Here is a 25,924-nt window from a genome sequence, read left to right on the forward strand (position 1 = left end):
GGACTTCGACCTCAACATATCTTTAGGGAGAACACAAGCAATCCATCACACTGACCTACAACACTGACGGATGGTAAAAGGGTTGCTGTTTGAAGCCATTCAATGTTAAGGCATTGAATGATGTGCAACCATGGAATACTAGAAAACAGTCCAAGAAAAGGATCGGTGCAAAATGAGATAGGAAATGAGTGTAGAGTGTTCAAGAGACCAAAATTGGGTCATCATTAAAAGCTGGTGCTTTGATAAATGAGCAGAGAAGAGAGGAGATGAACGAAGAGAGTTGAGTAAGGGTCTGTTGTGTGGTGCTGGGGGGCCCATGCAGAGAATGGCCAGTGAAACCTTCTAAATCGATAGTGGATATTATCTGAACTTTGAAAGGTCTTCCAGCAGCCGTGTGGCAAACGCACTGTCATGGGGCAAGAGTGGAAAAAGAACAATCAAGTAAGAGACTGTTGCAATCGGTGGTTTTTCCTGATTGGGAATTTAGCCTACTAGGAGAAACTTACCTTGCACCACTGTCATTAACTTCCTGTCTTTTGTTCCAGTTCCCGTAACTGGACCTCCTGCTTGTCTCCTTGCTTACCCCTAACTGTTCTTCTTGGTCTCAGCAATTTTCTCTCCACCTTGTGCCCCAGTGTCCTGTGTTATCAGGAGCAGGAAGAAGGAAAGTTTCCGCCTCATTTCTGCTGCTCGTCGTATGTGGACAAGCTCCACTTTAGGGACGTGGGTAACTTCTTTGGGGATAATATACCTCTGAACCTACCTACCTCAGCTCTCTGTCAGTTCTTGGGAGCCCCCTGCCTGAAGACAATAGGATTTCTGCTCCACTTTCTTACTTACACCAAACTGTCCCTCTCCCCCTGGAAGAGGCCGATGGTGGCCCAGGACTGCTATGACTACGGGGTACACCTGCCTTATTCTAGGTTTCACTATTAGAAAGCTTCATCTGCAGAGCGAAGGCTTATTCTTCTATCTCTATTAAACTATATTTTAAACTATCTGCCTGATTTCTATCTGTCTCACAAGGAAATTCAAGCTCAGGTGGGAAATAAGGAATTAGTTTGGGGCTTCACATCCATAACAACTGAAATTTAGTGTCAATAATCTGCCTGTCAGTCTAGTTCTTCTAAGGGCTTTTGCTTTGCTCATAGGTCTTTCCAGACCTCTCTGTTGGTGGTCCATGTGGATTTTCACATATGGCCTTTTCCTTGACTTTTCCTTTGTCATATGACAGCATCTCTGAGTGGACTTCCCTAGGTGGCCTAACTCTGAAACTAGGAATTGGCCTTCCATTCACATCCTTCCTTCCATTACCTTTAGTCTGTCCCCTCCTGGGCTGAAGTAAGTGTTTTCAATCTACATGGCTAAGTCCCTCCCACTGACCAGCCCCAGAGGCTATTGAGCTATGAACGGCCTTCCTTGGAATGCAGAAAGAAAGAGCAACATGGCATGGTGGTTTCTAGAGTCCTACTTGGTCTCAACCATGCATCCTTTATCTGGTTCTAGTTTCTCAGCCTCTCTGTGCTTCTGTTTCCTCACATACCAAATGAGGGTAGAGGCAACAGCGCCTACCTCAGGTTTACATGGGAATGAAAATAATACCTAAACAACACTCAGCACAGTACCTCGCATATAATTGAAAGCTCGATAAATATTAGGTAACATTGGACAGGCCCTGTCCTCATGCACTTTCAGAGTTGAATTTGAATGTGGGTGGAAAGCGGTAGCAGGAGAGCAAGGAGGTCAAGAACTCCTCAAGAAGAAAGCCCATTTGTAGGTCACTGGACATCCCCTTACAGAAGGATCTTGGGGAGGAGATGAGCCAGTCAGGGTGTCGTGTAGCAATGATGGAACATACAACTTTCCTCTAGTTCCTAAATGCTTCCTCCCTCTTCCTCCCACTATCATGATCCCAATTCTGCCTTACAAATCTGGCTAGACCAGAGGATGTACACTGGCACAGATAGGAACTGGAAACACAGGGAATCCAGGGCAGATGATCCCTTCAGGACCAGTGGTGTGAGTGGCGATACTGGGAGAGTGGAGGGAGGGTGGGGTGGAAAGGAGGAACCGATTACAAGCATCTACATATAACCTCCTCCCTGGGGAATGGACAACTGGAAATTAGGTGAAGGGAGGTGTTGGACAGGGCAAGATATGACAAAATAATAATTTCTAAATTATCAAGGGTTCATGAAGGAGAGAGGGGAAAAAATGAGGAGCTGATGCCAGGGGCTTAGGTGGAGGGCAGATTTTAAACCAGAATGAATACATTTTTCTTTGTCTTGCTCATTAAAAACTTTTCCCCAGAGGTGAGGTGCTGTTTTCACAGACCTGCTTGGAAGCACAATGCAGCTGTTCTATGTGTGCCCCTAATTCCAGGCGCAATTCAGAAAGGCTTTCCTCCGGCATGTCTTTGATGACTGCTTCTATTTCAGCTCGAGCTTCAGGGGCTCCTGTGCACCTTGGCACACCCAGGGCACTGTCTCTCAACATCCCTCATGGCTGTCTTCTCCTTGACACGTTTCAAGAACGTCTCGGTTTTTTCGATTATGCGTTGTGCTAGCTCCCTCCTTCACAGCTCCAATTTTAATTTTGCAACTGTTATAATTATCTTTCTTTGCTAAACTGTCACTGAAGACAGTGAACAGAAAACTCGGCTCAACTCAATGGAGACAATAAGGATAGCTATCATATCACATCAGCAAGGATTTCTCAGGGGCTATTAGCACAAGGTGTAAGGCCACTGACCCAACCTCCGCCATCTAAAAGAGTGATTCTCGACCTTCCTAATGCTGCGGCCCTTTCCTAGTTCCTCCTGTTGTGGTGACCCCGCAACCATACAATTATTTTCATTGCTACTTCATCACAACCCACAGGTTGAGAGCCGCTGCTCAAAAACTGGGTCATCTACTCTGTCTTTGCTGGGCGTTGGATTTATTTCCCATCTTCCCCTCCATCCTTTTTGATTGAATTAGTCATGGAAATACATGAAAAAATATAAGCTGGGGTCTTGTCACTAGGGTTCTGACTGTCTCCATACTCTAGCGAAGGTATTTCACTTTTGGAGACTGCTAGTACTTTCCAGGGAGCAATGTAGTTCTCCCCACCTGCACTCGTTCAGGAGCCCCGGCCGCATACTGGTTACACCCTGGGCTGCTAGCCGTATGGTCGATAGTTCAAAACCACCAATGGCCCCAGGGCAGAAAGGCAGTGCTTCCTTCTCCTGCTCCCCGGAGCTAGCATGGACTTGATGGCAGTGAGGTTGGGTGTTCTGCTCTCCCCGCATGCACCCACTCTCTGTCCCTGTCCCCGTCCCTGTCACCGTCCCTGTCCCTCACACGTGCACATCTCTGGGAGCTGCATTCATTCCGTAGATGAGGGTGCTTCAGGATGTTCACAGACACACGAAATTGAAAGACCAAAGAAATTGTCCACCAACCCTTGGAAGGCTGCTCATATGTACGAATAGCAGGTGAAAGGTGAGGGGATGGAATAAATGGTGGGTGCCCTGCAGTGGTGACACGGAGTAGCTGTCCCTGGGAAGGCACAACCATAAAGCTTAAAACATTTCTGGGTTGAGGGACCAAGCTTAGAAGCTCCTGGAAAACATACAGGAGGAGACAGCCATGAGGAATAATGAGCAGGAGAGACAGGGGTGATGGCTTGTCAAGCTTTACCAGGCTTCTAAAGAGCTGGAACTGAAATAGAAGTCACCAGCGAAGACAAACCAGAGGAAAGACAGTTTCACTATCGTTTGGTTGATTCAAATCTTGAGCTTTTAATCCAGGGGAAGTTACTTGGAGCAGCAGTTCTCAACCTGTGGGTCGTGACCCCTTTGGGGGTCAAACAACCCTTTCACAGAGGTCGCTCAAGACCATCAGAAAACACATGGTTATAGGAACTGAGACACAGCTCTGTCTCCAGGCAGGTCCGCCCGCATAGACTGTTACCCATGCTACACCATGCTTCACGACAAAGTTTCATTTAATTGTTATTAGAAATAAATACTTCACAATCTATAATTACATATTGTTTTGTGATTATCACTATGCTTTAATTATATTCAATTTTTACCCATGAAAATACATCCTGCATATCAGATATTTACATTATGATTCATAACAGAAGAAAAATAAGTGATGAAGTAGCAACGAAAATAATGTTGTGGTTGGAGATCACCAAAACATGAGGACCTGTATTAAAGGGTCGCGGCATGAGGAAGGCTGAGAACCACTACCTCAGAGGCATTCCACTGAATTCCAACCTGGCCTCACACTGAGCACGTTGCTTACATATTCAGTGTAAGTCCAGTGGTCTTACTTGTAGCAGAAATTTCTGACAAATCCAGACGATTTACTAACTGCCAGTACCAGTTTATGGTATGCTACAGGCGGATTCAACAGGGATCAAAAGTAGAGTAACTGCCTGTGTCGTTTTTAATTTTCTCGGGTTCCATTTGAGTAAAAGGCTTGTAAGTTACCCGGGGACCAAATGCCCCTGGTGCCTCTACTAGGGGTAGAATGTTCAGGGAGGGTTCAGGGCTGGGACAATAGTGACCTGAAGTCCAGGATCCCTTAGGGCAGGGGTCCTCAAATTGTTTACACAGGGGGCCAGTTCATTGTCTCTCCGACCGTTGGAGGGCCAGACTATGGTTTTCAAAAAACCTATGGTCAAATTCCTATGCACACTGCACGAGTCGGCTGCTAAGCAGGACAGGCAGTGGCAGCAAAAACACCCCGAGGGTGGGATAAATGGCATCGCGCCACATGTGCCCCATGGACCACAGTTTGAGGACGCCTGCCTTAGGGGTTCCTGGGTGCACTGGGGATGAAGGTCACCTACTGCTCCTCGAGAGGAGAAATGCTCTAAGTCCTGGCATCTCCGCCCACTTTCCCGGCACTCTACTGAACTGTTCCCGGTGAATCACGGTTGGAAGGGAAAGCGTACCATTCTCTGCCCACCATTCTCCTTTCTCAAAATGATACTGTGGCCAAATAGAGTTGCAAAGTGAATCTATCAGCTTTTGTTTGCCCAGCCTCTCTGTATCAACTCTATCCCAATTGCACACGATTCATGCAAGGGGGCAATTCCTGAGCATCAAGCTGCTAAGTCCCATCTAGAAAGCACAAAACAAGGAGGCGATTGACAGCTTGCTGCCTCCAGGTTAATAACCCCCACTTGAGAGCGCACCCCTGGGTTGCCCTGAATCTCATGCCTCAGCCCGAGGGAAGGCGTCAAGGACTAGTCGCCGAGGGCGACCTTTAGGTCCAACCATTTTTCTGGACAACAGGCTAGGAGGACCACGGCTTGGGATGGCCCCAAGGCCCTCCAAGACACCTGCTGGCAGGGCTGATGCTCAAATCTCTGAAGGGAAGGGACACGTGGCAGCTCAGGGAACCTTAAGGGAAATTGGAATTTCTGGCTGGAACATCATGGCAGAGGAGCTGTGTTTTAAGTAAGAGCTGTCCCCAAAAGTGCCTGAAGCAGCATAGCTGAAAGCCTAAAGGTAACAGTGACGCCGCCTAGGCTGCCGAACGCCATTGGCCTAAGCCTGGGCCACGGAAAACCAGCCTGTAAGAAGGAACAAACCAAATCTGGAAGAACACTAGCCCTATAACGCCTCAAGTTTTAAATTTAGGAAGTATTTTTTTTGGTTTTTATTCTTTACTTTCATAGTTATCAATATATATGGCATTCAAAATATATTTTAAAAGCATAAAATTTTCAGTGTTTTTGAAATGTGACCAAATTGTCACATTTATAATTTGGGTACCAGATACGTTTTCATTAAGAATTATGACAATTTTGTGCTTGGCGTTATAGGGCTAGAGCAGCTTGTTTGAAAAACCAGGAGAAAGGCAAAGGGAATGGAGGGGAAAAGGGAAACTTTTGGCTCCCGGGACCAGGCAGGGCTAACTCCGAGGCCTCTTCACCCAGCTCCCTAGGCAGCGCCCTTCCACATGTTTGGACTGGTGGGTGCCATCTTGGCCATGGTCACAGATCCTGTTACCTCTCGGCTACAATGGCGACTGTGTAGGATCTCTGGGAAAAGCTGAAACAGCTTTGACAAGAGTGAAGCCATTTGGGGCTGACAGAAGCCACCATGAAAAGAAAATAAAGTAGCTAGGAGGTGTAAATGAACTAGCTGATATTGGGGAGGTAGGCTGTGCAGACGTCGCCCAAGGGAATGTCATGAAGGAAATGGGTGTTCAGAAGGCTTGCGAGAACGACCAGAGCAGTTTTGGTTCAACTAAGAATGGCTAACCCTAATATCCTGCTTCTCACTCGCCTAGTCCTGAGGAAGTATCCAGGTACCTACTGCACAAAACAGTGACATTGGAAAAATCAGTGCCTTGAGAAGCCCAGGAGAGGCAGACGAGCCACCACTAGAGAGAACGGGCCTAGTCCTTGCCTAGAAAAATCGAAGCTACAGACAATAATCCTCGAAGCTGAATAAAGGTGTCCAGGCTCTGTTTCACTTGACCCCAAAGAGCCCATGCTCACTCTCCATGTAGGGAGCCAGCCAGTAAATTTCTAGGTGGACAAAGGGGTCACCTTCTTGGTTTCAGAAAAGACTACAGGTGCCTTGTCAAAAGGAAAGGCCATTACAGGGGCCCCAAGGCAGACCCAAGCACACCCATGGACAAGGGCCAGAATAACAGATTTAACACAAGAGACAGTTACACACACTCTCCTTCCTGGTAATGCCTCAATGCCCCTTTCCCCTAATTGATCGTTACTTATTATGAAAAATGGCAGGCATAATTACTTTCTCATCTGCTACAACCACCTTAACACTTGAACTTGAAAAGCCAAAAGTTTTGCTCACCGCTCCAATGTCAGAGTGATATGTGTTTTATCAAGGAGCAGAAGAGACCTCCTCAAAGGAACTTCTTGATAAATCGCTAAAAGATATTCCTTTTATTTGGGCAGAGAACAACGTGCGAGACCTTTCTGAACTTCAGGTGCCTGGGGTCGTACAACTTCTGAGCTCAGCTACACTGGTGTGTCAAGCTAACCCTACTCCCTGTATAGCAAAGGTGGGTATTTCTGTTCCCATTTGCAGACTAAAGAGGACAGGCATTTGGGTCCTCTGCAAGTCCACATGGAATGCTCCCCTGCTACCCATGCAGAAGCCGGGAACTGAGGACTTCCAACCAGTGCAGGTTCTCAGAGAGGCAAATGAGAGGATAGAAACTGGCCACCCCACGTGTCAAACCCCGAGACCCTCCTGAGTACTATTCCATCAAACTGAATTTGTTATACTGTTTTGGACTTAAAGGATGCTTTGTTCTCCATACCCGTGTCCCCTGCACATAAACCCAGTGAAGACTTACAGGGACACAAGGAGATACACCCCCAAACCACCTTGCTCTAGTATGCAGATGACCTCCTCCTGGCCTCCGAAACCCTGGAGGAATGCCAACGGGCTACCAAGGACCTGATAATAGTCCTTGGCCCATTGGGGTACAGGGTATCTGCAAGAAAGGCTCAACTGTGTGTCCATAAAGATGTATACCTAGGCTACCAACTGGAGGAGGGAAAGCGGACCTTGTCCCCCAGCCGCACTGAGGCGATCCTCAAAATCCCAGTCCCTGAGACTAAGAGGCAGTTGCAAGAGTTTCTAGGAGCTGTGGGGTACTGTCCATTGTGGAATTTGGGATTTGCAAAAACAACGAAACCCCTATATGCAAGTACTGGGGAAAGGAAAAAGAACTTAAATGGACTGAAGTAGAACAACAAGCGTTTGAATCCTTTAAAAAGTCGCTCATATGGGCAACCTCTCTTGCCCTACTAGACATAGTAAAGCCCTTCCAATTGTCTATGTGAGGCCAGAGGCACAGCAAAAGAAGTGCTAACTGAGAACTTGCGGCCATGGAAGAGACCTGTGGCCTATCTTTCAAAGAAACTGGACTCTGTAGCTGCAGGATGGCTGAGCTGCATGCGAGCTGAGGCTGCCACGGCCATCCTAGTCATAGAAGCTAGGAAGCTTACACTGGGACAGGATATTGCTGTGGTAGGGGGACCTATGGTTGAACCACTCCTAACCAGTCCGCCGGACCGGTGGATCTCGAATGCCAGGACTATACCACAAATCCCCAAGGTAGTGGCTGTGACCATGCCATCCCCAGTGTTACAGCCACAACCTACATACTCAGAAAATGATCTAAAGATAAGGCAAGAGCTGGCCTGCCAAAAAGACTGGGAGCATCCAGGGTGGCTGCTCCATCCTGATGGAAGAAGATTCATGCCAGAAGCTCTGGGAGAGATCTGATTCAAGGACTACATGAAGGTATGCATTTGGGATCCTCTCTAAACTGTCTCAGTTGCTTCTCAGGCCCTTTTACATACCCAGGCTTGGACACTGGGTGGCAGATGTCACCCACCGTTGATTGCACTGTGCTCGGGTAAACAATCCCAGAAAGAAAAGGAGCAACCCCAACCACGAGCTCGAGGTAGTAGTCCTGGAGAATTCTGGGAGGTGGACTTTATGGATATCAAACTTAGAAAGTATGGCTACCGATATTTGCTGGTGTTCGTAGACACATATTCTGGATGGGTGGAAGCCTTCCCAACCAAGAAGGAAACTGCAGCCACTGTGTGTAAATTATTAGTAACTAAAATCGTCCCTAGATTTGGCCTTCCCACCACCTTGGGGTCCAACAATGGCCCAACATTTATTGCTCAAATTACTAAAGTCTTAGCAATGCTCTTCAGGGCAAGTAGAAAAAAATAAACAGAACCCTAAAGGAATTGTTCGTTAAGTTGCATTTAGGACCTGGCGAGAACTGGGTTGATCCTTACTTTACCTTTTGCCCTACTTCAAGTCTGATGCACTCCCTATGTGAAAAGCATGACCCCATTTGAATTTATGTTTGGCAGACCTTCCCCAAATCCTCCCAAGATTGAAGGAAGTAGAAATAATGGAAGTCACTAATCGTTCCCTCATCGAGTGCCTGCAGGCTGTGCAACAGGTGAGAGACAAATCATCTGCTCTGACACCTTCATTTTGGGCCTAACCAAGGGAAAGGGAACAGGCAGCCAACAACGTGCAACCAGGAAACTGGACATGGGTAAAGAAGCAACAACCTGACACCTTAGAACCTAGGTGGACTGACCCATACCAAGTGATACTTACAACACCAACTGCTGTTAAAATAGTGGGGAGGGGGCCGTGGATTCATCAGTCATAAGTTAAAAAAAAAAAGCCCTCCCTGAGCATATCCTGAAAAGATGGACACCCAGAAAGACGGAAAATCCCTCAAAATTAAGGCTTTACAGAACTTAATTGTTTTTCTCCGAGTATTGCTGACAGCACCCAGTGTTTCCCCCAAGTACAAACACATCTGTGGACTGCTATTCTAACCTCCAGCAGTGAATATGTAACCTCTTATACTGGGTATGACCCCCTGTTTTCATTTTGATTTGTTTGATTTGCTAGGAAAGAATTGGCATTCTGGATCCTTTAAAGGTAACGGGCACAATGGGACCTATACTGGAATCCCGTCCTATGGGTGCGGAATACCCTCTATAGAAAGAAGGCTCCAAACAAACCATGTCTATATATGCCCGGCTCATGGACTCCCTAACTGCCAAGGGGAGGGACATTACCATTGTGCAGCTTGGGGTTGTGAAACTATCATTTTCAGGGTGGAAACTTGTTAAAGATGACCCTATTATTTTTACAAGAATGAGACTCAAGTCGGAAGGGTTTGATCCCACTACGTGTATGGTTTCCAAATGTAGCCCAATAAGAATTGGATTCAAGCGTTATTGGGTTCACTGGGAAAACATGGGGAATTCAACATTATGTAAATGATAGAGATCCCGGGACAACCTTTTCTATCCAGCAAAGTAAAATATGGCAACCTGCCATCCGTACAAAGGCCCAAACCTCGGGATAAATCCTGAAGAGCCACAGCTGGTGTCATTAAGATTCCTTTGCCGCACCCTCCAGACTCTCCAGTAACTTTCCCGTTTACTGACAGCCCAACTCACAGGGCCCTTCTCATTCAGGAGCCACCTCAAGGTTCTGTGTTTGATTCTCGGGATGCTATATTCCAATTTATGAACTCAAATCCTCACCTCACAGCTGATTGTTGGCTTTGTCTGAACCCAGCTTCCCCTTACTATGTAGGCACAGGTACAAATAGCACTATTGGTACAGAGTGTAATCCAATTAGAAATGTTAGTGAAAAGGATTACACGAAGCAGCAGTCTATAGGTGATGTTAGTATGGACTCAAGTCTAAGCTCACTTTAAAAGATTTGCAAGGGCAAGGACTGTGTTTTTATTCATCTAAGTATCCCTTTAATATATCAAGATATCGAGATTTTTGCCTTCAAGCTGTTCCCATTGAACCAAATGTTGATCATAATTTGTTATCTGCTCCAATAAGTACTTTCTTTACTTGTTCCACAGGACGAACACCCTGTCTCTTTTCCCCAGTATTCATAGCGGACCCGGGTATTTGTGTGCTAGTGCATGTTAGTCCTCAAGTGTACCTGTGTTCTGGTGAAGGAGGTGTAGGGATAACTTTGGAATTTCCGGATGAGTTCAAAGAGCCCCAGTATTGGTCCCACTGGTAACAGGGCTTGGGATTATGGGATTAGCTGCAGTCGGGTCAGTTGCTTTAATACAAGGAAACTTAAACTATCAGACTCTTAGTCAGCAAATTGCTTTAGATCTACAGGGATTAAAAAAAAAACCTGTCTCCCATTTAGAAAGATCCCTAGACTCCCTTGTAGCAGTTGTGTTGCAAACCCGCCGAGGGCTTGACTTGCTCTTTTGGAAACAAGGAATGCTGTGCACAGCATTGGGAGAAACTAATTCTATGCAAAGCATTCGGGAATCAATAAAGATAGATGAGCCCTGGTTAGGAAAGGATTAGAACAAAGAGTCAAGAAAAGAAATGGAGGAACCAATTGGTTTGAAAAGCTACTTAATTGGTCAGCCTGGCTAACACCCTATGAACGGCCCTAGCCGGCCCCTAATCCTCCTCCTGCTAAGCCTCACATTTGGCCCAGTAATAACCAATAAGCTAGTGGCATTCCTTACACAGAAAGTACAAGCCACAAAACTCTTAGTGCTGAGCCCACCATACACTGGGCTGGCTACCGAAGATTCAATGATTTGAACTTGGCTAAGAACAGGAGAGAATATAGCAGCTCTGGGCAAAGCTTAAATAGCCTTGACAAGAGAAGTCATTTTGAGCTTTCAGAAGCCATTATGAATGGTAAATAAACTAGCTATGAACTGCCAATGAACTAGCTGATACTGGGGAGTTAGGCTGTGCAGACGTAGCCCAAGGGAACGTACAGAAGGAAATGGATGTTCAGAAGGCTTGCGAGAAGGACCAGAGCAGTTTTGGTTCAACTAAGAATGGCTAACCACAATACCTCGCCTCTGAGCTCTGCCTGCTTGCACACCTGCACATTGCAAAAGTATAAAAACCTTTGGAAAATTAGACTGGGGGGGCCGCTCAGTCTCCCGTCAAGAGAGCAGATGGTCTGGTCCCTGCGCAGGAAATGAAACTTGTTCTGCTGAACTTTCCGGCAGTCTGGGCGGTTTGCTGTCTGGGAATGGAGTGTAGCTACAACAGACACAGGTGGTGCCATTCTGCCTGAGAGTGGAGTCACGTGGCTGGGAAAATGGAGGCCGCAGGTTGCGGCCTAGCCGAAAGCCAGCCTGGAGCCGGCCACCCAGCCAGAGTCCTGCCCAAACCAACAGGGTGGACGCAGGCGCCCCCAGGCCTGCTGCTTGCCGGAGCCGCGGCACAACGCTGTGTCCCAGTCTTGGCACAACAGACTCCATTTTGAGTCCTGCACCTCCATCTTAGCTCTCAAGGCTGAACCCTAACCGACCTCCCCTCCCCTGCTCAACCCCAAATTCCTGGAACCAGCTCGTCCCAAAGCCAGAATGTTTTCTGAAGATATGGTCACTCCATCCTTCCTTGACATATAGATAAGATTAACGACCTTCTCCCTTCTGAAGCACCTGTGCGTGCAGAACCTCCCCAGCTATGATCCTCCCCAGCTGTGCCTGCCAACAGTGGGCATAAAAACGCCGCCAGGATTTTTTCCCCCGGCGCAGCTTCAATAGCTCAATATCCTGAGTTGCTGAACCCGCCCGCAAGCTTCTCAATAAAGCCTGCTTCTAAAACTTCGTTAATTGGGTCTTTCATTCTGTTTTCACATCCAAATAGACCTTGTGTTTTGGTGCCAAAAACCCGGGATAGGTGTGTGGCTCCCCCCTTCTTTTGGGGTCCCCTAAGAGCCACCCATCTTCCCCAAATCTCCAGGACCTTTAGGCGCGGCGCTTGCCTACGTTCAAAATCAGTCTATGGCTGCCCTGATGAGTCTCTCCCTCTCACTCAGACCTTGTGAAAGAAAAGACTTGTTTTTCTCTCCCAAGTTGCCTGGCCCTAGTCCCAGCTTAACAACCACGCACATTGGCTTCCGACGGGCATTTTTGATTTCAACGTTCTACAGGACCTGGACAATTTCTGCAGGAGGACTGGTAAGGATTCTGAAGTCCCCTATGTGCAGGCTTTTTGGGACTTGCCTTCCCGCCCTGACCTCTGTAGCCATTGTTCCGCCCGCCAAATACGGTTAGCTCTATCTCCTCAGCAGAAAGAACCTGCCATTCAAACCCCAGAAGAGCCAGCCAAGCTCCTCAGCGCGCCTCTCCCGCTGCCCTATCAGTCTCCCCCGCCCGCTGCGCCACCCCATCGCTCTCTCCTGTCCTCACCGCTTGCCTTTCATACCCGCTCCCACAACCCTCCAGCTGCCCTTTGTCCATTAAGAGAGGTTGCAGGTGTATAGGGACTCGTTCAAGTCCACGTCCCTTTTTCCTTAAAGGACCTGTCGCAGATAGAGACCCGCCTGGGCTCTTTCTCAGCAGACCCCTCTAAGTTTATTAAAGAATTTACCTACATTTCCCAAACGTATGATTTAACCTGGCATGGCATCCAAATTATCCTTGCTTCTACCCTTACTGCCGAGGAACGTACACAGACAAAAACCACGCTATCGACCCAAATGTCCCCTTGGGGGCGCATGGCATCCCAATAGAGGACCCCAGTTGGAGTTACCAGCCCGGCCGGGCGTCTGATCTTCCTTATAGAAACCTCATGCTCAGGTACCTCATTAGAGGTCTGGAAACAGTCTCCAACAAGGTTGTCAACTATGACAAACTGAGAGAAGTTACTGCTCTTTTTCTTAACCGCCTCCAGGAGGCACTCACAAAGTACACTCGTTTAGACCCAGGGTCTAAAAAGTGGGGCCTCTATTTTGGCCTCTCACTTCACCTTCCAGTCAGTCCCTGACATCAGAAAGAAAAGCTAAAGAAGGCTGAGGAGGGCCCTGAAACCCCTATACAGGATCTGGTAAAAATGGCATTTAAAGTTTTCAACGCTTGGGAGGAGCCAGCTGAGGCCACATGCCAGGTGAGGGTCCAACAGATGGTTAGCCTCCATTCCCAAGCCCTGGTAGCAGCCCTATGCCGGCAGGCAATCCCGTCCATCGCCACGCTCCCCAGGGGAGCCGGCACCTACCGCCAGGAGCCTGCTTCAAATGTGGCTGGGTCGGCCACTGGGCAAAAGTTTGCCCCAATCCCAAGCCTCCTACCAAGCCCTGCCCGCAGTGCAAACAGCCAGGCCACTGGAAGTCGAACTGCCTGACCCTGGCTCTGCCACCGGCTCTGCAAAGCCGAGGTGCCGAGATCCTGGAAACTCCAGACACATAGCTGCAAGGTATGGAGCTGCTGGGGTTCATGGACTGAAGAGGCCCTGGCTCCTCAACTCTGGTAACCCTCGCCGAGCCCAGGGTTGTGCTCCAGGTAGCGGACTACCTTCTCCATTTCGCCCTCTCACTCAGGCCCTACTTCCCCTTCCCTGGTCTCGGTTATGGGAATAGACAGGCCCCCCTCCCACTCTGCAGATCCTGTTACTGACTTAGCCCAACAACTTTCCCGCTCCTAGCTCAGTATGCTTTTTACCTCCCACTTACACTCCAACTTACACTGATCAGGAAAACACCCAGTATTGCTCTCTTCCTCAACAAAAATGGTGGGTACACAAATAGAACTTACTCATTCTCCCAAAGTTACAAGAGGAAACAATCATCACCAATATTCACAATTCTCCACACATCGGGCCAAAAGCTCTCTACACGTTTCTAACCCCATATTTCACCCCACTGGACTATGGAGTACTATCAACACAGTACATGCAAAATGCAACATCGGTGCCCTCTCCAATAGCCAGAAAGCTCAACACCCTCATAAACAGCTCCACCAGATGTAAGGGCACCTACTGGGACAGGACTGGCAGATAAACGTTACCCACATGCCAAAGCATAAGCGGTTTAAATATCTCCTCACTATGGTGAACACATTTTCAGGATGGATCAAAGCCTTTCCAACCTCCTCTGAGAGTGCAAGCATAGTCGCCACTCACCTTCTTCAAGACATCATTACTCGTTTTGGCCAGCCTGCTTCAATTCAGTCGGACAACGGTCCAGACTTCATATCTATGGTGCAGCAGGCAGTTTGCGCCTCACTGGGCATCTGCTGGAAACTCCACGCAGCCTACCACCCCCAGTCTTCTGGTAAGGTTGAACGAGCTAACGGTCTCATAAAACAACAGCTCACCAAACTCTCCCTAGAACTGCAACTTTCTTGGCCTCAACTATTACCCTTTGCTCTTATACTCGCCTTGGCGCAGCCCCTCAGGAGCCGTCCGGCCTCAGTCCTTTCAAAATACTCTACAGACAACCTTTCCTTTTCTCGCCTCTTCCTGCAACCGATTGCCCTCTGCTAGCTTTTTACCTTCCATACTTGTGCTTGCTCCACAACCTTCTTAGACAACACGCCAACTCTGCCATCCCTGAACCCTCTCTGACCTCTGCTGATCACCAAAAACCAGTGCATCCTGGATATGCTGTGTTAATTAAATCCCTTGCACCCAAACCCTTAGCACCCCGGTGGAAAGGCCCTTACACTGTCCCTTACCACTCCCTCAGCAATCAAGGTTCTTAGACTAGATTCCTGGGTACATTTGTCCCAAGTCCAGATGGCAGTAAACTCTGACCATGGCTCCCAGTGGTCTGCTCAGTCTACTGGTCCTATGTCTCTCTGCCTCACTCACCTCACCAAGCCAGACAGCTAAACCTAGTATAATTTCCCCTTTTGCCTGGCGATTTTACTTGACTGAAAACTATACCAATTACGCCTGCACTAAGTGTTATGATTATTTGCTGGCCACCGCTAACTGCCCACCCACAGGGGGCAGAGCACGCATATACTTAAATTTCACTGATTTTAAAACGCTTCCTGTATGACCAGAAGGCAACTACCCAATGTGCAAAAAAGTGAATGCAGAAAAATGTAGGGTGTCCTAGGTCTTCCTGCCAGATACTTTACCTTTCCCTTCGTCCCCAGGGATGATTCTACTACCATCAATCTAAATACACTCTCACAATCCCAGACCCCTGGGATAGCCGGTGGACGTCTCCGGTTCCAGGAGCCTAGTGCACCACTCGCCGAGAGAAATTTCTGGACGCCAAACTGTATGTATGGAGGTCGCTACTCCAGGTCCAATCCACCATCCACCGTAATATTCAGATCCAAGACCTTCAACTCACTAACTAAATTTCTAAACCTTCTGAGTCTCCCTTCTCCTGGCTCACCCTGCTTCAGCAGGGACTGGCCATCGCCACTTTGCTGGACTAGGCAACCTCTCCACCTGCTTCATGTGTGCGGCCCTAGAACGCCCTCCTCTGGTAGCAGTACCAGGTCCTGCCCTGTCATTTTCATCCAACGTAAAGACCACAAAAGCCATAACCATCCCCAACGTCCCTCTGTACATCCAACCAGAAAACACTCAAGTGCCCTTTTGCTACTCCAATCCATCGACACAGACATGTAATGTCACCCAAATCCCCTCCAAACCACTAACAGGGCCAGAAAAAATTTTCTTTTGGTGCAACCATACACTCACTATGCATATAAACATCAGTTCTACCTCTACCCGTCACTCTGGTTCCGCAGCTCCCTATATACACTCCGGCTGAGTTCCAGGACAAATACATCCAAGTATACAGTCGTCAAACTAAAAGAGCAGTTTTTCTCCTGATAGCAGTGAGAATCTCCTTCGCCTCAGCAGCAATTGCAGTAGGACTCAGCGGCGGAGCCCTTGGACACTATCATCACAGCAGACAAGTTAACCGCATGCTTCCAGCTGGCAGTCGATGCCTCTGCCAAGTCTCTAGCCTCCCTGCAAAGACAAATAACCTCTGTTGCCCAAGTTGCCTTGCAGAACCACCGCGCTTTACACCTCATCACGGCTGAAAAAGGAGGAACCTGCCTCTTCCTCCAGGAGGAAGGCTGTTATTATATCAATAAACTGGGGATTGTGGAAACTAGAGTCCAGATCCTCAACAAGCTAAACCGAGAGCTGCAAAACAACAGATTCAGAACAGATGGATCTTCCTCCTGGTGGAACTCTTCTCTGTACTCCTTCCTAGCCCTCATACTAGGACCCATAATTTTAGTTATAATTTTGCTCTTAATTGCTCCTTGTCTCATCCAGCTCCGGCAAAGTCGACTCCGCGAAATTACCCGTATAGCAGTTCACCAGCAATACCAACCTCTCCACCCTGTGCTAGGCCGCAACTGTCAGTACTCTGCCTGAAAAGCCCCTCCCCTTGCTTTTTACCCACTACCCACAGGAAGCAGTTACAGAAACGGTTACATCCCTTTTCCCTATAGTGCACAGTCTAAAATGTCCGGTCTTGGCACAACAGACTCCATTTTGAGTCCTGCACCTCCATCTTAGCTCTCAAGGCTGACCCCTAACCGACCTCCCCTCCCCTGCTCAACCCCAAATTCCTGGAACCAGCTCGTCCCAAAGCCAGAATGTTTTCTGAAGATATGGTCACTCCACGCATCCCTGACATATAGGTAAGATTAATGACCTTCTCCCTTCTGAAGCACCTGTGTGCGCAGATCCTCCCCAGCTTTGATCCTCCCCAGCTGTGCCTGCCAGCAGTGGGCATAAAAACGCTGCCAGGATTTTTTCCCCCTGCGCGGCTTCAATAGCTCAATACCCTGAGTTGCTGAACCTGCCCGCAAGCTTCTCAATAAAGCCTGCTTCTAAAACTTCGTTAATTGCATCTTTGATTCTGTTTTCACGTCCAAATAAACCTTATACACTGAGCCTCGAGAAGGCTTTGGGAGTCAAAATCCTCCCAGCCTCCAGGCAGCAGCGTCCCAGCCCCCTCACAAATGCAGCCCGGGAAGGCAGGCGAGTTCCCGGGAAAGCAGGCACGTCATGTCCCGCACACCAGCAAGACACGGCGCAAAGACGGACACCAGCAAGAAATGGCGCAAAGACGGACACCAGCAAGAAACGGCGCAAAGACGGACATCAGCAAGAAACGGCGCAAAGACGGACACCAGCAAGAAACGGCGCAAAGACGGACACCGTGAATTCAACCCAACAATTCTCCTGAGGGTGGTGAGGTAAAAGGAGCCCAGAGGGGCCCCCAATCCGTGAGACTAACATGGGAGGGCCCACTCCTGGGGCCGGCTTGCCTCATAGCTCCGAATCACACAGCACCGCTTCTTTTCGACCTCTCCGGGGACAGGTGTGCCACGGTCCTCGGCTCCACGCGAGAAACAGCTCACGCTGAGGCCTGGTTTGGGATCCCCGTGAGTTTTATGAGCGGTTAGGGAGGCGTGGTCGATGACGTGGGTCGACCCCATTGGCTGAATTGTTGAATTGAATTCACCTGGCCTAGGTGAGCCAATGCAGGTACAGCCCCACCCAGGCATAGCTCCCCCTCCTGGCTGGAAACCTGAACTTCTGAGCATGCAGTGAGCCACTGCTTCATGAGCCGGTAGCTTGGACCTCTGAGCATGTGTAATAGGCCTGCCAGTCCCTATGCTAGCTCCCTAACAGGTTTTCCAGCCAAAGGTCTGCCTTCTGGAGCTGTTCTACAGAAAGCACTTAGTTCCTGACCCCTATGCATTCGGGGTAATGGATGCCCTCGCTTCCGTGCTTGCTTCTATGTCATTCTGGAATGGTCCTTGTTTCACAGGTCGGCGAGGTCAGGAATTCTGGGCTGGTTGGCTACCAAGCACAAAATAAATAGCCAACAGATTGAAATCTCAACCCCTATATTGGTTTATTATCGACCACACAAACTTGTCTTCTGGAACTTCCCTCCTAAATTTCTGTACCCTTGAACTCCTTGACACATGTACTTGGAAAGCAAGGATTCCAAACTCTGATCATCATATCTGACTGCTCCCCCAGTCCCTCTGCACTGTCAACCAGCAAAGTCGGGCCTCTCCATTTCTCAGAAGCTGCAGATTGTTACGTGACATCACCCTGTGTTTAAATGTTAGTGATTATGCCACTTAAAAAACAAATGTGTGAGCCAACTGGGGGCAAACAAGACTCGTTTCAAACACCAGCTCTGTCTCCTCTAAGGGCCCGTGTACAACTGCGACAACACAACAGTGGGTCCTGCTGGGTCTCCATTAGCATCTGGGAGGAAGGTTATTTATTACAGGGAATCCTACCTTTGTCCCTTGGTGTTAATTGCAGACTCACTGGGTGACGGATTGTATCTGACACGCACCACGTTTGCCGCAGCAAACACCAACACTTTGTCAAACTCCGTTTGGTATTGCTCCATCCCTCCATTATTCTCCCTAATGACAAAAATAATTAACACATTCATATAAAAGCACAGGATGAGGATAGCTTTAATTTATGCATCTAGTTCAGGGTCATCCCTCATCAATATATGACAATCTAATGAGGCTTAATTAAAAAGTAGCAGTGAAGCAATTTAGGAAACTGAGGGATTGTCACGAGTCCTGGTTGTGACAGCATGTTTTGTGCACCATGGAAGATAACAGATTTGTCTTCTGTGGTATCTCATATCCATCATCCTCAAACTACCTGCTCTTAGGGGTAGAGAGAGCGAGCTTGTCTTTGAAAAAAATGCCTGGGTTTGGTAGCCGCTCACAGGATGGCAGGTGTAATGTATTATGAGAAATTAACAAATTTCTGAGAAGATGGCTATTGGAAGGTCTGGCTGGAGGGCAAGGTCATGGCCCTGAAGGATTCAGGATCCAGAAGTCAAGTCAGAACTGGATGCCAGAGACTTTCTCAATCCAGCCCTCTTTGCCCCTCCCCTAAGGCCAATACATTTCTAAGGGTTATGGATTCTACTTCAGAATCTTTCTCAAACCCAGGGCCCTCTTCACCATTATTGTCTAGACCTGGTCACCTCTTGCCTTATAAATAAAAATATGGGTTTATTGTAAGTCTGGGTCTGTTAGGTTTCTCGGGTGGGAAATGTCTCGGTCCTTGGCTACACACTGGAAAGAAATTCACACCAAAGCCTGGTTGGTAATCCGAGTGGGTTTATATACATGAGAGAAGAAGGTTCCGGCGTTACACTAAACTGAACACGGGCACCCTCATGACACTGCACACTCAGCCCTGCTGAGTGGAAGGCAGAGAAGCAGCTGAAGGGAAAGGGCGGTGGTCTCCAGATTCCAGCCTTTTAAGGGCTTTCAGCTGGGAGGCGTCAAGTAAGCTCTCCTGGCTTGGGCTTAGCCCGCATTGGCTTCCAACCTCCTGTAGGGGGCCCCCTAAGCATGGAGAGGAACAACCCCTTGTCTTGCTACCTAACCGGTCTACATTCCTGCATGGCTACATTGAGATGGAACTAGCCCCTTTAGACAGCCTGAGGGGTTCACCAGGAGACACGGGCCCCAGTGTTCCCTGTGACCACCTTAAACCTTAAACTACTGTTGGAGTTTATATTACCTGTGTGGGTCTGTGGGCATGGGACGTTTCCATGCCAGAGACCTGAAGTTACACAAATAGGCATCCAGAACAGAACTCATACAGGCTCTAATAAGATGCTCGGATGCTTCTCGCTAGGATGAGAATTTAACGAAGTGTGTGAGCAGTTCAGATCTTGTAAGGGAGAACAGGTCAGTAGGGTATCCAGAGAAGAGAGCAAAGGTCAGGGGAAAGGGAGGGGGCCCACAGACATCTGTGCTCTGTGTTTGGCCACAAGACAAGAAACCGGGTCTCCTTGCAAAAGAAAGCAGAACAGCAAGTCCCTCAGAACTACGACATTTTTAAACATGACCTATACAACACTCGGCTCTGGGAGGCGCCTTGGAAAACCATAAAAGCCCTAAAAGAGGGGCAAGGAGGAAGCCCAAGTCTTTGATTTTCCCTGCTGTGCTTTCAGTGTTGAAATGTCTGTGCACGGAGCCTTTGAAATTTCAGAATCAGAGAGTGGATTCATAAGCCAAGCTCCTGCTTTATTCTTCAATGCATTTTGGCCCAGTTTCTCCTTGGTGAGACATGTAACAGAAATTCTGGACTTAGGAGCCACTTGGTCCTTGGACACTAGGAGATTTCAGTGGAATCTGAAACAGGGCTCTAACCACCAGCTGGACTGGCCTAGGAAGCCCAAGTATTCATTCTCCCAAACACCAACCTCCCGTTGCTCTTCATCTGCCTGCACCTTGTTCAGCTTTAGTTGTCCGTGGAAGCGTTTGGCACCCATCTGATGCTTCGGAACCCAGAAAGGAGGAAAGGTAAAACTGGGATTCAAATGAAACAGACTTAAGCAGGACCATAGCCAAGATGTGCCCAGGGCTCCTCGCATCATTTGTCACCTTCATTTCCCTCTTTGGACTCAGACGTGGCAAGGTTCAGAAACAAGCTTTACCAGAAAGAACAGCTGTGAACCCAGCCTGCTTCCAAGTGAGAAAAAGCCCTTTACACATGAGTTCCTGAGGTCAGCCCAGCCCTGTGCGTCCCCACCCCTCCCAGAGTCCCTGGCTCTCTGGCGAAGCATTAAAGCAAGTGGAAACAGAGATTTGCTCAGAATAAAAAAATCGTTTTTCACAATAGCACGGCACGTTCTGGATGGCAATCACGGCTGCACAAACCATATCCATCCTCCAGCCATAATGTTGGCGCCTCAGTGACCACGCACATACATTGTGTGGCGAGACTCAGAGCCTATTCTATTTGTGGTCAATTGTTTCCTCCCTCTCCATACTTTACACTTAGGAGACATGCTCTCTGGAGGTGGTTGAGGCTTGTCTTCTCACCAATAATCATCTCCTACACCTTCCTTTACAGTCACTAATTTGATGTGTTCACTCAAAGAAATGCCAATAATATGAGCTTTCAGAGGAGAGCTCCTAGAGCTCCCCCAGACAACAAGGAGGCCGAGTGTCACCGTCATTATCCTGAGCTGGGAGGGGGCACTAGTGTTCTGGAAGCTGGGGATCCGTCACTGCCTGCCCACCGCACAGACAGAGCAGGTGCTGGTTATAATTGCTTCTAGACGTCCTGCCATGCTGAGTTGAAAGTCAAACCCGTAAACGCTGCCCGACTACAATAACACTGGAGTACACAGACATTTCTGCATCATTGCTGGGTGAAAATATACTGAGTGGAGTTGGATGAGATGGCAGCAAGTGCCTAAGGAGGGGATGCTGTGGGAATACCAACAAGATGACTGTCAGTCGCCGTTTCCTCCTCTCGTCTGCTTTCCCCCCCCCCTTTCTTTCAGGACCAAAAGACATGACAAATATGTAAGGAAACAAATTTGTTCATTTTTAGAGGAGTCTCCCACCCCCACCCCACCCCCATCCAACTCTGGCCTCCTTTGAGCAAGCCAGTAGAACTTTTTTTTTTTTAAACCTGGCTTCTACTATGGCAATTTCCGGAGTTGCTATGTGGCTGTGTTTAAAAGTCGCCTTTGGGATCCAGAGCACAATCCTTGTCACAAAGGCATTCTCCCAGTCCCAAATAGCAATGCGACCTCCTTTCAGAAGGTTGTTCTTGTTTCTGTAGACCCATAAAGGAGTTCAAGCTGTTGATCTTGACCGTGGTTGTCGAGTCAGCCTCTCATGGGCACCTCATGGGAAGCGGAGCAAACTCTGCCAGTCTGTGCTATCACCAGGTCTGGGAGGGGAAGCCAACCGTGGCGGGCCAGAGGTCGATGTGTGGATGGAGATGATCAGGTCTTTCGTCCTTATTCTATTTCAGTCTGGAAACATCACATTTGTGAGTGGTGATACTGAGAGGGTTGTGGGAGGGTGGATTAGAAAGAGGGAACTGATTACAAGTATCTACATGTGACCTCCTCCCTGGGGGACGGACAACAGAAAAGTGGGTGAAGGGAGACATCGGAGCGGTCAAGATCCTGCCTTTTCAATTCCTCCATAGGGAGGCATGGTTGACGGTCATGGTCAACCCCAATGGCTGGATTGAATTCACCTGGCCCAGATGGGCCAATCCAGGTGTAATGCCCACCTAGGTGTACCACCCCTTCCTGGCCAGAAGTTTGAACCTGAGCATATGTAATGGATGACCCAGCCCTATGCTAAACCACCTAATAGTATTTGCAAGATGCCCAGCACCGTTCTAAGCTTTTTGTGTATAATAATTCAATTATTCCACTTAACAAGCCTATGTGTGGACTCTATTTGGCCTCCTTTTACAGATGAAAAATCAGTGGCACAGGATGATAAAGTCATGAGCCTAGGACCACACAGTAAGGAAGTGGGAAGGAGAGATTTGGACCCAGGCTGCAGAGCCCATGCCTTGGGTGCCTACAGCTGCCATGTAGGACACAGAAAAGCATGGAGCAGACTCGGCGTAAGACATTAGGGAGTTGGGAGGACTGTAGCATGAATGTATGTGCTATGACTTCATGAGAGTAGCTGCTACTCAGATCCAGAAGAGAATACAAGCCTTTTGCAAAAAATATTTTTGCCAAGAGAGGGTGGAAAACTGCATCTTGTGCGAAATTCCCCCAACCTGCACATGTGCATAGCTATTTCAGAAGGTTCCAAACAATGTGTGCTGTGCGGTAAACCAAACTGAGCTCAGGGGGAGCTGGTCTGTGGGTTATGTTAGCCAGAAAGTGAGCAGTTTGAACTCACCAGCCACCACTCCAAGGGAGAAAGAGGAGGCTTTCTGCTCCCATGGACTTACAGCCTTCGAAGTGGCAGGGAGCATTTCCATGCGTCCTATGATTAGGATCTCAGAGAGTGAGGGTGGAGTTGGTTGAGACCTGTCTTCAGGGCATTTCCCAGAAGGGCTTCCTGCAGTGGCTCTGCCTTCAGGAATGTCTGATGACCTTGAGGGCAGCAAAGTCCTAAACACACTTGGGCAGTGGTTCTCAACCTTCCTAATACAGGTCCTCTTGTTGTGGTGATGCCCCCCTCCCCCAACCATTAAATGATTTTCTTGCTACTTCATCACTGTAATTTTCCTACAGTTATGAATTGGGTGAGCCCTGTGAAAGGGTCATATGACTCCCAAAGGGGTCGCAACCCACAGGTTGAGAACCACTGCACTAAGGGTTCCCCTCCCAGGCAGCCCTACCAGTGTCTGGTGTGCATAGTTCTGTGAGGTGAGAGAAATGGACTTAGTGTCTGCTTCTGGTGACAGTTGATGCAGGTGGGCTTTCTCCCTATGTCAAATCCCTCTAGAGCCATTTGTCACCACAACAGAGGGAGCCATGCACAAAAAAGCAAGAAGAGGATGCAGCACAGCAGGACAGCAAGCAGAACAATGATTGAATAAGCACAATTCACTTCAATCATGAATCGGGTGCCCTTGAGATGTGAGGAAGACCCCAGTCTAGTGACATTAGATCAGGTTTAGGGATTGAGTGAAGGGACCCCTCTTGGCTCCCCTCAGCCCCTATTTTGCTTTCCCATTGACCCTGACCCTTGCATCGTGATTGGTCCTTATTCCAGCATGATGGTTGGTTTCATAACCACGGCATATGGGAATGTGTTAGTCGATAGGTTATACAGGCACAGCCTCTGGAATGGGTAAGTGAGGAGGCGATTTGGGCTCGTTCATGCAGACCTCTAGTTGTCCTTGACATGACTGGTAGAATGGATCATGTGAAGTGATTTGAGATCGGCGTTGAGATCTGATAGGTCATGCAGACTTCTAGCTGATCCTGGCAGTACCCTATTTTAAGGAAACAGAATGTTTGGCGTTTAAGTCGTATTTGAGCTTAAATTTTGAGCAATAGGCTGTGGCTCACAGTTAGAGTCTATGTGGAGACCCTACATCCATTTTGAGGGGCCACAGATTCAGCCACCATTGAGTTCTTTCCTACTGCTGACTGGCAGTGGAAAGTTTGTCCCTCAGGCAGTGTGCTTGCGTCCACTCCCCGGGCCAGATTCAACGATATATGGTAGTGTGCACATCCCAATGAAGGTCCCGCTCATGCTCTCACAGGCCCTCCTGAAACTCCATGAATTGATCTGTCTTCAGTCACAATTTTGTGACAAAGTTGTTTGTTTTCTATGTCTTATTTAAGTTTTCAGGAGCCCAGGTGGTAATGCTGGATAGTGTTGGACTATTAAGAGCAAGGTCGCTGGTTCAAAGCCACTAGTCATTCCACAGGAAAAAGATGAGGTTATTGCTTCCTGTAAAGGTAGCAAGTTCAGGATCCCTACACAGAGTCACTATGAGTCAGAGTCAGCAGGACAGAATGGGTGTCATTTTATTTAAGTCACTGTGGCTGTGGGTCCTTCCGACACCATTGTGGCCTCATGCGGATGCTGTCCTTCATCCAGAACAGCAGTTTGTGCCTTTTTCTTGTGTAAAACTTAGCAAAGGAGTTCCTAATAAAATATAGTTGAATTGGGAGTCATTTCCCTCTAAAAACAAAGTAAATACATAAATAGAAACGAGACTATGGTGCTAATAACCAGTTGGAGAGTTGAGAGAGCTGAACTCTCAATCCTGATAGAAACCCATTGTGACTGAGCACCTGCTCAAGGTCATCCACAGCCTATGAGGTTGAGCCTATGTGTTGGGGAGTACTTGTGTACATAAAGTTAACAATTTATCTTTCTAAAGATTCTATCTAAAACTTACTTTAAATAATAAGTTTTCCCCTGGGATAGGTAAAGTTCAGGGAGTTTAACACCCTAGCATCCACCCCCTCTCAGCAATCATCATGTTAGGCCAGAGGAGGCAAATCACACCCACTACCCAGGGAGCACTGCTTCCAAAAGCACATTGCCTGTGCCGGGGCAGAGGGGAGGTACCCGGACCAGAAATGCTGACAGAGTGGAACCAGAGAGCTCAGCCCCCAGCTTCCCGAGGGAGCAGCTGTGATGGTTCACTTCTGGATGAATATGTTTAAGCAAAGGCCAAGGGCATGACTTGGGCAGCACGAAAAGCAGATGTGCAGAGGTTGTTCACTGCATTCCAGAAGTTCACACACTCTCCGGAGGCTCCTTGGCTCAATGGCAGGAAGTCATTGGTGGCTTCCACCTTCAATCCCAAAAGGTCACTGCCGTCCAGTGGATTCCAACCACAGTGACCCTATATGGAGTTTTCAAGACTGTAAATCTTCATGGGAGCCAGCAGTCTCATTGTCCCCCTTGGGACAGGGAGCTAGCAGCCCGTTTTGCCACCAGGGCTCCTTCCTCTCTAATTCTGGATCCAGTCCCTCCGAATATCCTGCCCTGCCCTTGTCTAGGCTTCTTAAATGCGTTCCACACAGCTTATTTTAGTCTGGGTGCATTCGAGAAACAAATCCACAGAAAAACTTATGTATAAGAGAGTTGTGTGTAAAGGGTGAGTGCACATCAAGAAAACATGCTCGTATGTGCTTATGCACCCGCTTTGTCTTCAGCGGTCATGTCGGGGTAGGCTGGTGTGCTTTTTCCATGTGGGCTTTGTTGTTTCTTAGCTAGATGGCCCCCTGTTTATCTTCCAGCCTTTAAGACCCCAGACGCTATATCCTTTGATAGCCGGGAACCATGGTGCTTAACTACTACACCACCAGGGTTCATTAGCATGTGACTTATCACCTGTCAAAAT

At 48.2% G+C, this 25,924-nt stretch overlaps 1 protein-coding gene across 1 annotated transcript in view; it reads right to left on the reverse strand.

The window, feature by feature from the left end:
• Positions 1-25,924, reverse strand: part of LOC142436748 (thyrotropin-releasing hormone-degrading ectoenzyme-like) — a 137,814-nt gene that overhangs the window by 16,231 nt on the left and 95,659 nt on the right. Inside the window, exon 9 of the mRNA XM_075540213.1 lies at positions 18,592-18,723. Within this exon, the coding sequence (XP_075396328.1) occupies positions 18,592-18,723 (132 nt within the window). The remainder of the gene's footprint in view (positions 1-18,591; positions 18,724-25,924) is intronic.

Source organism: Tenrec ecaudatus, unplaced genomic scaffold, assembly GCF_050624435.1.
Source record: "Tenrec ecaudatus isolate mTenEca1 unplaced genomic scaffold, mTenEca1.hap1 Scaffold_563, whole genome shotgun sequence".
Taxonomy (NCBI): domain Eukaryota; kingdom Metazoa; phylum Chordata; class Mammalia; order Afrosoricida; family Tenrecidae; genus Tenrec; species Tenrec ecaudatus.